General features: G+C 30.6%; 1 protein-coding gene across 3 annotated transcripts in view; it reads right to left on the bottom strand.

Annotated features, from left to right (window-relative positions):
• Window positions 1-303: 303 nt before the first annotated feature.
• The window catches only part of LOC149891403 (histidine ammonia-lyase-like), a 36,986-nt gene continuing 22,969 nt past the window's right edge, over window positions 304-14,320 (bottom strand). Inside the window, exons 7-24 of one of the 3 annotated variants that reach the window (XR_016450754.1) lie at window positions 10,722-10,794; window positions 10,501-10,567; window positions 10,319-10,356; window positions 9,999-10,077; window positions 9,786-9,832; window positions 9,282-9,421; window positions 8,874-8,921; window positions 8,678-8,729; window positions 7,992-8,087; window positions 6,611-6,706; window positions 6,412-6,470; window positions 6,196-6,276; window positions 4,146-4,341; window positions 3,895-4,065; window positions 3,635-3,743; window positions 3,120-3,189; window positions 965-2,935; window positions 304-643 (exon numbers count right to left, since the gene is read on the bottom strand). Coding sequence is in view for 2 of the 3 variants with exons in the window: in XM_090081893.1 (XP_089938019.1) it covers window positions 578-643; window positions 3,120-3,189; window positions 3,635-3,743; window positions 3,895-4,065; window positions 4,146-4,341; window positions 6,196-6,276; window positions 6,412-6,470; window positions 6,611-6,706; window positions 7,992-8,087; window positions 8,678-8,729; window positions 8,874-8,921; window positions 9,282-9,421; window positions 9,786-9,832; window positions 9,999-10,077; window positions 10,319-10,356; window positions 10,501-10,567; window positions 10,722-10,794 (1,488 nt within the window). In the remaining variant the exon portion in view is untranslated. The remainder of the gene's footprint in view (window positions 644-964; window positions 2,936-3,119; window positions 3,190-3,634; window positions 3,744-3,894; window positions 4,066-4,145; window positions 4,342-6,195; window positions 6,277-6,411; window positions 6,471-6,610; window positions 6,707-7,991; window positions 8,088-8,677; window positions 8,730-8,873; window positions 8,922-9,281; window positions 9,422-9,785; window positions 9,833-9,998; window positions 10,078-10,318; window positions 10,357-10,500; window positions 10,568-10,721; window positions 10,795-14,320) is intronic. The other 2 variants (XM_090081894.1, XM_090081893.1) reach the window with 2 other exon arrangements.

Below are 14,320 nucleotides of genomic sequence, written 5' to 3'. Positions count from 1 at the left end.
CAGCTGAAAGAGGAACTCTGGTAACATTAGCATGCACAATAAATGCTATTGGAAATAGCATTCCACCTTTTTTTATTTTTCCTCGTAAAAACTTTAAAAATCATTTCCTAATAGGAGCACCGACAGGAAGTGCAGGAGATGCCAATGCAAGTGGTTGGACGAAAGAAGAAAACTTTGTATTACGCTATTACAAAGGTACGGTAAGTCGTAATCTTTTTTACAAATAGGAAAAAATTATGATGTCAAAACGTAAAAAATTATGATGTCAAAACGTAAATGCAATACAAAAAAAAACGAATTAAGTAAAGACCATTTTTTAAATCTTTTTTTTTTAAAAACAACAATACTAAATTGCAATTTAAAAAGTTACATGTGAAAAGTTTTCCAAATTATTGTTTTTTAAAAGAAAAAGAATTCAAAGAAGCGAAAAAATAACATTAAAATAATAAAAGTTAAAAAAAAAAAATCGTCAACCCATCAAAGTGCAAATTTATCTTTTTTTCTTAGATGGGGGTAAAGTGCAAGGCGATTGTGGTCCTGGTATCTAACTGCTTGGTGATTGAGGTTTTATAAAACATTATTGTTTGCTTATGTTTGATTCCATTTCAAAATGCTTCATATAAGGTTCCACCGCATTCCAAATCTGAATAATCAAAATATATTGCTTAAAAACCATTGCTAATATGATAATATTAAGTAAAGTACAATATTTGTCGTAACCCAGCTACTACTTTATACTCATAAATTTCTCAACAAACTCGATTTAGGAATTCTTTAACTAGTTGTTGTATTTGTGTATTAATTTTTTATTTCCCTGGTAATTTTTTTTTTCAGTTACTTATTACCAGTAAAAAAGAAAATTTCCGGTAATGTAACAACTTTTTCAAGTAATATTTTTGCGGTTGGATATCTAATTTTTTTCCGGTAGATAAAGAAAAAAGGACAAGCATATTTTTCATCTTACCAATGGTCATCTTTCGACTGAACCACCTTAGCTCCAACTTTTTTTCTTTCAAAAATTCTTTGGTTTTGTTTTTTATTCGTCCCCAGTTTTTATTTCTGTCTTTTCTAACAAAACATTTTTTTTTTAAGTAAATTAACTCAAAGTTTAATTACTTAAGTAAGAAATGAAATATTACTGAAAGATAATTTATTAAATTTCTATTTTTTATATAAATTTTTAAAATCAAAATGTCATCAATATATTTTATTTTTAGTTGATTTATTTTAAGACTGAGAAGAATTAAGAAGTAAGACACATTATCATATAAACTCCACATAAATTATACAGTATTTCCACTTGTTAAATATGCTTACTTTCACAAACTGAAGTATCACTTTTCTTACTTTCTTCTTTATTTATTATATTTTTATTTAGATTTTTAAAACTAAATTAACTGACAAATTTTTCAAAAAAAACTACCCAGGCTTTTCTACTTCAATTTTTTGTGGGAGTATTTAAGGTGGCTTCACAGGAAATGTTTTTTTTTTAGTAAAATAACTTAAATCTGTTCTAAAATCAGTTTTATAAATTCAATTTAATGAAAATAACAATAAAATATAAATGCTTATTGAAAAAAAAAGAAAAAAAAAGAGGACTTTATTTATAAAAAACGCATAAAAAAGCATATATTTATTTATTTTTCAAAACACGATTAAACCAGAATGGCTAATTAAAACAACTCGCAACTTTGCAATATTATTATCTGATATATGAGGTAGAGGATGAACTAAGATCAATATATAAAAACAAAAACATTTCTTTTAAGTCCCTAAAAACTGAAAATTGACTAATTTTTAGGGGGTAGGGTTCAAAAAAAGACTTAGCAATCAATAAATATTCATTCAATTATCAAGATTCTAGTTCATTCTCTACATATATATGTATTGGACAATTAGGGAAAATTTGAAGGTCTAAGCATTTTTTAATGTTGAGATATCGTGTTTTGAGTTTATAAATTATGTTAAAATCTTCATTTTTAGATATAAGGCAAATAAGTTAAAAAAGTTTTAAAAACATCCCTTTTTGTAGCTATTTTTTGATAATTGTTCTTGATCTTTATCAATCCAACCTTTCCTAATTCCTCTCAACTCTTTTCTTCTTTTTTTTTTTTTTGGTTGTCCTTTTTTCACCATATTCTGTAACCGCTTTCGGTCTTTTTTTACTGAACTGGTTATTGTATTTTTTCCAAAGTCTAGATTTAAATGTTTAAATACACGATAAATACCAGATGAACCTTCATTAAAAGAAAGAACTGCTGAGTTTACTCCCATTTCAAGAACATCTGTCTCTACATAAACATTTTTAGGACATCGGGACCAGATGATATTATTTAGTCCTTCATTACAATTTTGAGTTTGCCCATGAAGACATTTTTTCAATAAACTGTCATTACTCAATTCATCAAAGTCTTTCTTAATAATTTCATAAATCCATTCAGGCAAGTTTAATTTAGGAGACTAGTTTTCATCTGCATCTGCATTTTTACTTTTTTTCCACTTGCACCAGCTATCTGGACCAATTGGGCAAAGAATATGTCGATGAGATTTGTCTTCAAAATCTGTATAATGGCGCAAAACAGCTTTTATGTTTTTTTTCATTTGATACACTTTCTGTTCATCAGTTAAATTTTGTTTTGCAGCTGTTTGCCTGATAGCAATACCAAAAGCATTCTGTAATGTATTTACACTTGCTTCAGTTAATCTCCCTTTTCCAGACAATTTTTTATTGCCATATGACACTTTGCGTCGACTTCTCAAACGTGAACCTATTCTAACTTATTTATTTTTAAAACTGAACATGGTTAGCCTCTAAACTAAATCTTTTATAATTGCAGAACACGAAAACATACCAAAAGAGTGGTTAAACAAAAGTTTTCATACTGCTTTTTTCCGTTGCTATAGGCGTTGCTAAGGAAGCTACTTTATATCATACCTGCAAAATGCAAAATTGTTGCTTAAAAAATTAAAATTATTAAAAAATAATTGTACCATCATTTTCAGCATTGTTAAAAGTCTCAAAAATCATGTTTTTCAATTTTTTTTTTTTTTTTTGATTTTACACCTTTTATTTCCTGTGAAGCCACCTTAAACGAAAAGTAGTTAAAAAAAAAATCTACCTTTTCCTCTTGAAGAAGTTTTGCAACAGCTTCTATATCAGGAGCCATGAATCTGTCCTGATCATAATATCTTTCAACAAAAAAAAAATTGTTCTTTAAAATTCTACAACTTCAATTACAAATAAAACCTCACAATTTTTATTATTATTACTGTTATTATTATTGTTAATGTGTTATTAACAACACATTAACAATAATAATAACAGTAATAATAATAAAAAAAAACAACAATAGTAAATAAAAAATGAAAATAATAATAATAATAATAAAAACAATAACAGTAACAATAAAAATAAAAATAAAAGTAATAATAAAAATAATAATAACAATAATAATAATACTAATAATAATAAAAATAATAACAATAATATTAATAAGAATAATAGTAATAGTAGTAATAAATATATTAATAATAATAACAATAATGATAATATAATTAATAACAATTTAATTAACATTAATAATAGTAATAATAATAGTAAAAATAATAATAAACTTTTATTATTAATAACTACCTGGCTACTGTGCGAACAGTGCGGTATACTGCTTCTAGTGGTTCGGTAGTTTTAAGTGGCCTCAAGAACTCTAACCCTTGACATGCTGCCAATAACTCAATTGCAAGAACTAAGGAAAATCAGATTAATGGTATCAAATAAGGAAGAGATATGATTTTCAAACAAATTTTCTGTTTTTCTTTTTGGTTATAAAAGTTTTTTATACAATGAAATGTTTTGAGCAGTTTACATTTTGTGTGTTTTAAAATAAAAAATCCAACCATATTCTACATGTTCCACAACTTCAAGTGCTTTTCTAGCAGCAAAACCACCCATTGAAACATGATCTTCTGTTCCTGCTGATGTAGTAAGAGAGTCAACAGAGGAGGGGTGAGTCAACACTTTATTCTCTGATACAAGAGCTGCAGCAGTACATTGGGCTAACATAAAACCTAAAAATTTTTTTTACTTATGAAAGTCATTCATTATTTTTTATTTTCCTTCACAAGTCAATTTAGAAGTAAATGTTCACCTGAATTCAACCCCCCATCATTTACAAGAAATGCAGGTAATTCACTATATTTTGGATTGATAAGACGTTCCAATCTTCTTTCACTCATGTTTGCCAATTCATGGATACCAATAGCTAAGTAATCAAGAGCTTTTGCTGGGTATTCACCATGGAAGTTTCCGCCTGACATTGTTTCACCAATATCAGCAAATACCATCTTACATTGTAAAAGATAATATTAATAGTTAATTGTTAATTTCAAAAACGAAATATTTCTCAAAAAAACGAAAGAAAATCAAATGTTTTAAAAATTTTGTTTAAATCTTATAATAAATCATATATGGAGTTGTTTTCGGGATTTCACACAGGTGTTGTGTGTTTGGTCATGAACTACTTACTGTACGTATACCAAATGTGATTTGGAAAAATTGAACTTTTTAAAGTGGAACTACATAAGTTTAGTTTAAGCATTAATGATTGAATAAGTATGAGAAACAGACATTGTTTGAACCCCCATATATATTAAAACCATGGAGAAACTGATTACCTTAGTCTAGTGCGCATTCAGGAATCATGTCCCTCTTAAAAAGTATATGAGCTCTTAAAAGCCAAGCTTTAAGACTTTAACTTGAGCCTTCAATAACATATGATTGCTATTAAAAGTGATGGTGCCAGTGCAATCATTAAATTCAGAATAGTATCACCAGCACATTAACAGATATGCTACAATCATAGCATACACTTGGAAAAAGAATTATTCTCATGATAGAAGGGTTGGAAAAAATATTGGGAACACCGCTAATAATAACAACCTGATTTTCAGGTGTCTGTGAAGCTGTCAGCGACCGTCATATTTTTATTTTTATCATTTATTTCTAGTGAACCTCGTCTATATTTCTAAATAATTTATATTTAGGTTTAACAAAAAAAAAATTACTTGGACATACAGACCTATCAATTTCAAAAGAGATTGAGTTGTCGGTACCTGTATGACATTTCATCAAGGTGTAATTCCGGAAGGAAAAAAAAAACGTTTCTGTTAAAGACCATCATACTCTAACTTGAATTGTTTCAAGAAACACCGAACAACAGCTTTTAATGTTGCTACCGAGCTTTATGAGCATTTCAAAAACTCCAAAGGTTTCTATTTAAAAAATGTCTGTCTAGAAGGGCTGCTATCTAGAAACCTTTGCTCTCAACAAGAAACAATAAAAAATATTTACAGTAGTGCAAAAATCACCAGAACTGGTTGCTGGACTAGTGGAAGAATATGATATTCTTAGATGAATCATCATTAAAATTATTTCTGATCACTGGACAAGTTTAGGTCTGGAGGCAGCTAAAAGAAGCACATTAACCCAACTGCTTTCTTACTACAATCAAACACGGAGGAGTATCTGTGATGATCCTGGGAGCAATATCGTGGAGATTAGCTGGCCCAACAGTTTCCCTGCATGGTATAATCAATATACATGACTATTTTATCAGATCAAATCCATCCAAGGACATCAATGACAACAATGCCCAAATCAATACCGCTAATGTAATTACTGAATGGCATGATGAACATTTTGAGAAAAAAACTCATCAGGCTACCACAATCACCTGATCTTAATATTATTGAACATTTGACAATAGTTTAAGAAATCGATATCTACCACCAAAATCACTAAAAAAACTAGAGACAGTTGTGATTGAAGAATGGGCAAGCTGAACATATGTGTCTGCAATCATCAGAAAAAAAGGTAATTCAAGGGTATTATTAATGTTCTAAGATGATATTTTGAGAATTTAATTTTGTACAAGTGCAGGAATTTTTGAACCACGAGAATGAAGATTTCTTGAGAAATACGCACATCTAACCACATTTACAGCTGCTTCTTTTTAAACTTTAGGTTTCTAAAGCTTATTTCTTTTTATATGCAATATTCATTAACCAAAAAGTGCATGAATATTTTATTGTAAATTATAAATTAAATACAAACTATAACTTATTTGATTTGATTATTACTGTTTATTAAATATTTTTAATGTATTTTCTTAAAAAAGAACAGTAAAACATAAAAGATACGGGATTGTCTGTAGCACTGTTACACTCTACTGTTAATATGTTGTGAACAAACTCTACTGTGTCATTTACTATGCCATGAACCTAGATCATTAAAATCAAATTTTAACTTAATACCATTTCAAAAACTGCTACACTTAATTTTCTTAAAAACAAAACTAATGTAAAAGTTAAAAAAAATAAACCATTAATGCTTTAAAATATAAACAAAAACTAAACCTGAGGACAGCATCGCAAAGTATAAGCATCTTGTACTCGCCCACAATATATATGGCTCTCTGTTAAAATTGAAAAGTGTCAATTGGATTAAATTGATTTTTCAGTGAGTTGATAAAGTTGTGATGGGAATCATGTTTTATTAATGAAATCATTTTTTTATAATGACAATTAAACGTTAAAATTTAGAGTAAAACCTCACCAGAAACTTCAGATTTGTAAACTTTAGAATGAAGCAAAGATCGTAATCTTGAAGCAACCAAAATCTGCCCTTTATGAGGACGCGTATTGTGAATTTCTAACAAATCAATACTTTAACCTATTAACATTTGTTACCATTTCAGAGGTAATAAATATTAATAGAATAAAATATTGATTTGAACTTAGTTAGAGCTTTAGATTTCAAGAATCCATGTATAAGAAACTAAAAATATGGAACTTTTCAGAAATAACTTTTGGAGTATGGGTCTTTTATTAGATAAACATTACATTACGAGTTTTTAGATAGATAAACATTGACTGATATTAGGGTGGCCATCAATTTTTTTTTTTGAAAAACGGGAAAATTCGCAAAAAATACGGAATTTTTGCTAAAAATATGAAACACTTGCTAAAAAAATGTTTTTGTAAATAAATTGAAGCAATAAATAGTTTTTAATTTATTTTTCGAAACATTTTAAATTTGGTAGTTACTTTTAAAAAATTTGCTCAACATTTTCAGATAGAATTTATTTCTTAATGAATGGCAAAAGTGCATTTAAGTTAAAAAATTGAGATTGCATAACCTTATTGTACTGCAAACAAATTACTTTTTGTTTAATTTAAATTTCAAATTTAATTTAATGGCTGAGAAATTCAGTAATAACTGTGAGATAATTTTAAAAATATCAAGTTTTAAAAATAAATTTACTCTTGTTTTGAATATTTTTCTTTTAAAATAACATTATTAAGGAAAGAAACATTTTCCTTATTTAGATAATAAAAATGAAAGCATTTTAAGCTAAAATTGTATTTAATAGTTGTCAATGAATCAATTGTCTCAATATCAAGTCGATTTTTACATTAGATAGTTTGATACAACATCAACACTGTTCCTTGACTAATTTATTTGATGAAAGCATTTTTTTGTAAGGCGAAAGAATTTTAATTTATAAAACAATCTTTTGATTTAGTATTTAAAAATAAAATGACAAATTAAGTTTTTCAAATAGAAAAATTCAACATCATCATAAATTGCAAATTTGTTTTTAAAGAAAACGTTAAATATTTCATTGAAAATTAAAAAGTTAAATTTGTACTAAATAATTAAAAAATACGGGACAAATGTGGTCAAAAAAAGGACACGGGACATTTTGTAAAAATACGGGACTGTCCCGGCCAAATACTTGCAAATGGCCGACCTACTGATAATGGGGTAGAAACACTAACAGAACAATTCACATAACTATTTTACACTTGTTAAGGGTATTTACAAATACCCTGAACAAGTATCAGCTAAAAAAAGAGTAAAATATTAAGATATACTACTAACTTATTTTTTGGAGAAAAAAACTTAACTTCAGTTTTAATAGATGGTAAGTTACCTTCATTGAATGCTTTTGTAGTCCCCTTCAACACTTCCAGAGAAAGTGCAGCTACAACATCTGCTTGTTTACAAATGGATTTAGAACGCTCTACAGCTTAAAAAATGAAAACAAATTACTTAGCTTTTTCAAATAAAATTTCTAAAAAATGAAAAATAAAAATAAAAATAAAGAAAATCTGAGTGCATCATAGAAAATGAGTGCATTATGGAGACTTGTGGTAAAAACATTTAGAAACTTATACCGAATTAAAAAATATGCTTGAGTATGTGAAATATACTTGGTTTTGAGTTTTTAACTTAAAACAGAATTTATTAGCACTCTAAAGTTAGATATTTTTGTCGAACAATCAAGTTTTAAAAATTAGCAATAATGAAGGCTTGAAAGTAAGTACATGAAAAATGCAATATAAACAAACATAAACTAGATTAAGAAAATATAAATTAATACAGTATAAAAAAAATACCATGAGTTTGATCTTTCTGTTCATTCTGCAACTCAAAATGTTGAGTTTTTATGTATGTATTGATAAAACCATTTGAAATAATTTTGAAAACTTAGTTTTTTTAAAATGACATTTAACTTGGCAAAATATCATTAAACTTATAACAAGTGTTTTTAGTATTTAACAGGTAATTGACAATTGTAAGGGAATAGATTTAAAAATTTATAAATTTATATCAAACCTTCACATCCTAATGCAGAAATCATTTGGGTTCCATTAATCAATGCTAATCCCTATGACAATTTAATCTCATTACAGAAGACAGTAGCAGAAAACAGCAAGAAGATAGCGAATGTAAAACTTTAAAACAGTAACAAGATTTCAATTTTAACTTTTATCATTTCTAAGCAAAACTGTTCAAACACTCAAAAACTTACCTCTTTAGGACCCAGGACCAATTTCTTCAGACCGTGAACTGATAAGACCTTAGAGAAATTAATAATGAATTAAATAAATAACAAATGAATATTTTAACCCTTTCAGGACCAGCTTATTTTGAGTAAAATGTTACCAATTCTTCAAAAATAATTTATTATTTTCAGATTTGTCTAAGCGTGAACTTGAGAAAGCTTTCAATGTATGATTTGTTTAAAACAATCTAGATTAGATAGTGGAACATCGCAATCTGCGCTTTCAGAAAAAATATTTTTTTGTGTCATATCATGCAAAATTTCAATGAAACTTTTAAGCATCATCAGACCTAAAAGGGTTAAAATAAAAAATATTGCAGATTAGGAATAGTCAACATAATATTTTAAACATCTAATCTTTGCTAAAGCTCATACTGTTGAAGCATCAGTCCAACCAGTTTTAGGTCCCCACATTGATCCTTCCCCAAGTAATCCTAAAGCTAGATGAGATAATGGCCCTAAGTCTCCGCTAGCACCAACAGTTCCCTTTTGAGGTATCTTTGATATGCAACCAGCTGTAATAAAATGCAAATCTTTATCTCTAAACAATTTACTGACACGTTAAGTTAATAAAAATGGAATATTCAAAATATTCTTCTTAGATTTGTTAAGATTCTTTTGAACCATTTTACTCTAAGTCTAAAATAAATAAAGTTCTGAATGGTATTTCCTTCTTAAAAATAATATATCTTGGCTATAGTTTTCATATGATGCCATGGTATCTTACTAATTATGTCTTAATTACTAATAAATGTCTTTTTCTTAAAAAATTAAAATAAACTATGTAAAAATGTATTTAGTATAATTTCTTTGGTAAAGGTTTTAACATAATTCTTTATATATTTTGCATAACTCTATATAATTATTATTTATACTCACAATTAAATGCAGCAACTAATTTTTCCAAATTCTCCAGCGACACACCACTTTAAAATAAAATATTACAAAGAAATAGTTAGAAATAATAATTTAGAACTTTTTTGTGTAATTTTTTTAAGCCAAACAAAAAGAAAACTTTTTTAAAAGTATACCGGGAAATTGTCCTGGTTTATTGTATGAAGATGTATATAAAAAACAGAAAAGTAAAGCCACCTGTAACCTTTTGCCAAAACATTGATTCTCAATGCTAATAGGCTTCTTGATCTTTCTAAAGTTAAGGGTTCACCAACACCTAACAACATTAAAAAAAAAAGTAAATTTAATTGGTTAGAAAAAAAAATCTGAAGATGATTTTACTCAATTCTTGCCAGAAATGCAGCCTAAAACTTAACAATGATCCAAATTTACTCTGTTAAACAAGCTTTTATTTTAGGTTATAAAACACAGAACTTAAATGCAAAAAAAAAAAAAAAAATGCTTTTTACAATGAAAAGAGTATAATTTGATGCATGTAATCAAATAAGATTACTTACATGATGCATGCGATCGAATTAGATTTAGCTGTAATTGTCTGAAAAAAAGTGTTTTATATAAATTGATAAAACTTTTAAAAGTTGTAGCAAAAACAGTTTCGCATTATTATCCATTTACTAAGCATTATAAAAAAAGCTATATTTAGATAAAAATTCATACAAAATAAGAAAAAGACACCAACTTTAAATTCTCCTCATTAACAACAACATTAGCAAAGTTGCCAAAACCAGTTGTTACACCATAAACAACTATAATAAAGAAAAATTCACGAAATAAATTAAATATGTATAGTGCTCATTAAAAAGTCATTCTAATTTACAAAGAATTATTGACTACTAGGTTTATTGAAAATTTAACTTCTGTGTTGCAAACTTTTTATAATGTATTAGCAAAAAAACCAACCTTTATGCTCTGACACAATATTATTTATTAGATCATGAGCTTTCTTGACTCTCTCACGTGCATCATCTGATAACTTGAAACAAAATTGTAAATAAGAATTAAAAGGATGAAATAACTTACAGAATATCCTCATTAAGACAAAATACAGAGGTAGTGGGATGCTATGCTCTAAAACTATTTGTAATTGATGCAAAAAAAAAAACCATCCAAGGTTTTTTTTTTCAGAAAAATTGACTTATGGGTTTTCAAAGCATTGCTCTAAAATTTTAAGCTCATATTTTCACTTTTTAAGTTTCTATTGTTTTTTTTTAGTTTCATTTATTCTATTTTTTTATGTTAAACATGAGTTTCACATCGAATCTAAGTGTATATTATTTTTCTTTTTTTAATAACATCATATTTAGACATATGTCACAATCATGATTCAATAACTGGAGAATATTTTATGATTTTTTGAAATAAAGGCTTGCAAGTGGCTTTAGAGTGCGTTTGATACGAGACCCAGCGTTTGGTTGACGGTGTCTTTCAAGATGAGGTTCATATGAAGCGACCATCTTCGAACTTTGCTTTAGCGTCGAGCACAATGAATACCTTCATATCGACAGAGACAGCTCCAAGTGTGATACGAGTTATATTTATTGTTATACCATTACCTGTATTTCCCAGTTTCATGCCTATACCATGAAGATGTTGATCGCTTGTACTGCAGAAGTCAATAGCAAGGAACTAACGGTTACACGCGTACCAAACATTAAAGATAATGATTTGGGAGAAAAACTAGTTAAAGACCATATATGTCTCGGAAGAAGTGAAGCGATTAGTACCAGCGAGACAGTGACACGTTTCTTCAAACATTCTGTGATTTAGTAAGTAAGCCATTTGAGTATAGCAGGTTGCTTCTACCTTCTATTGCAATATCCACCCTCATAGGGTTGAGTGCAGGCAAGGCCTTTTCTGGCTGACGCGCGAAACTGGTAGAGTTGGGACAAGTAATCACGACTTATTTCAAACTTTCACGAGATATTGACATCAAGCAACCAGCTGGTTAGTGTACCCACTAGCTATATCCTCCTATGGCGTATTGGCTATAGGGTGAGGACTCTGATGTCAATATCGGCGAGGCTAAAGTGCAAGTGGAACTAGTCGGAAGGCTGCTAGGAACAAAGACGGTGTGTATCAGATGATTTCTTATAGCTTGGATCATATGATGTCAGACGCCAGTTATCTAGTAGGAGAAGAATGACATCCATCATATAAGACTAACACACAATATTCCATTTAAGGCTCAACCCGGTATGGCCCAACGTAAAGAGCGTGCCTTGCATAGAACCATCTGTGTTATCGGTGATCTTAAAGTCAACAGTGACGGCGATGTCGGCTTCTGATAGGTCTACACTGAGATTCCAGATGGCTATTCAGTGCATATATAAAAAAGAGAAGCTCGTTGAAAATTACCGATTACTATCAAAAAAGAGAAAAAACACCTCCAGAAGGCTAACCATATGGGTTGCTGTATATGACAAGACTGGTCTGCTGACCGATGTTGTCGCTGCTGGTCTCGCAGCGTCCGGAGGTTGCTCAATCCCTGAGATTGCGCTTGCAAGTGTCGGCACAACATGCGGCATTGTATTGAGTCTGCTCAGCATCATCAAAAAGCGGTACTTCCCCTTTTTGATAATGCTGAGCAGACTCGATAGAAAAATCCTCTTCGAAGAGTTACCACTCTATATACCTAATCTTATGCAGGAATGGCCTCGCTCTAGGAAGGTATAAGCGCCGCCATCAATAAGAGAGACTTTTCTGTCGAAGAGTTTAAGGCAATCAAGAAAAATATGGGGCCTATTTCTACACTGTTGATACTGACGTACAAAAAACATCCAGCAGCAAAATAGATGGAAAACCCGAAAATCTCGAAGACATCAAGAGATACCTCCATATGAGGAATCCTTAGTTGAACTCGAAAAAATCTCTTTTTTTAAGGTTGTCGTGGTAGCCAATCGCAAGCACTAGATGCTTGCTCCACTGCAATTGTCACTATTGGTGGCGATGTCTAGACTGTGGCTGACACCTGTGTCGAGTACGCTGGTATCACTATCTCTTAAACTTCGGTGCGAGGGTGGTCATTTTTTTCTGACGATTCCGCACAATTAAGGAGATTAGAGCTGCGCCTCCGATAGCAAGCACAATGTAGCTAGGTTCTGTGATAAATCTAGCGACATTGACGTGTCGCTTCTTCCGTTCCACTCTCTCACTTATTTCACTTGCTTCACCACCAGTATCCTATTTATTTTCTAGTTCTGCTAGCTCTTGTCTCTCATCTTCTTTGTCCACCTTTTTAGCAGCAGCGGCGGAGATCTCCAGTTTCTGTTTTTCCAAAGTCTCGAGAAGCAGACGCTGTCTTTCTTTTCGCGCAAAGCCCGATGCTTTTCCAGCCTTAACAGCTCTCTCGTCTTTTTGTTTTAGGTTGACTGTCGGTTCCTTCATCATACTTTATCGATTCTACAGCTAAAATAGACAAATCGGATTCATCTGATTTTTTTTTTTTTCAACAAACTGCTGATCTTCATGAACAGACCAAGCTGGGCAAGTTAAATCAACATGCTGAACGGTGCTCAACATCAAGGTCAATGGAGCTATACCTAAACCAAAATTAATGATATACTTCTCCTGAATGAACACATAGAGCATGCTGCAATACTGAGTTATTATCAAGATCAATTTTCAAGTCAGGTTCAACAACGGGAAAGAATCTCTTAAGGAGTCCTTTATATGCTAACGTTGCCATTTAAATGAGCCCGGCGCCCATGTTCCTGCCAATCCTTGCGGTATATTCTGTGTACACGGCATTTACCTCCTCGCGACCCATCTAGCTGACATCGTCATGCGTTAGTTTCCTTCCGATCAGTTTTTTTATGTTTCCACTGCTCACAGCAGCAGCCAACCGACTACGATAGAACTCTAAAGAGCTGTCTTTGCATGGCTCTGAGCTAACCTGCGTTAAACGCATTGAAGTCAGAGTTAGAGTCATCCCCAAGATGTTTTTCCAGGACCTCCGCAATTATTGACTTTGAGATATGTCAGTATTGGGTCTTCCTCCAAGTTATTACACAAGTCAGGCCTGATTTACATATTGCCAGCTAAAACAATGGGATCAATAAAAAATTTATTGCAGCTAGACACCACCATCACCATAAGCGAATATTAGTGTAGCAGCATATCATCTCGAATTAAGGTGAGATTGGATTTCATCATCTTTAGGCGAGTCCATACCACCCCCATTCTCATCAATTTTCTGGATGAAGGAGCTCCTGTCTTTTAAGGGGAGTATTGCCACGGCATTCATCTGGTCTCTCACGTCCCTGGGGACTGCTGTGTATCTCTGTGCGATGATCCACAGATTAAGTTTTATGTGGCGCTCGCTTATGGCAATTTTGCAGAGAGGAGACTTCCGGGAGTCTGTTTCCTTTTCGGTGCAGTCGTCGATTATGAAGATGCACTCTTCTCCAGCCACTAAATAGGAAAGAACCTTGAGAGTTTTTTGGACACCAAGGTTCTCTATGATTTTTAGCATTGCATCAAGAAATTTTTTATCGAGCATC

This window comes from Hydra viridissima, unplaced genomic scaffold (genome assembly GCF_058129835.1).
Source record: "Hydra viridissima isolate aposymbiotic clone 2 unplaced genomic scaffold, HvirCarnegie_v1 scaffold_3, whole genome shotgun sequence".
In the NCBI taxonomy this organism is placed as follows: domain Eukaryota; kingdom Metazoa; phylum Cnidaria; class Hydrozoa; order Anthoathecata; family Hydridae; genus Hydra; species Hydra viridissima.
Note: the sequence above shows the minus strand (reverse complement) of the source record. Positions and strands in the feature narration are given on the sequence as shown.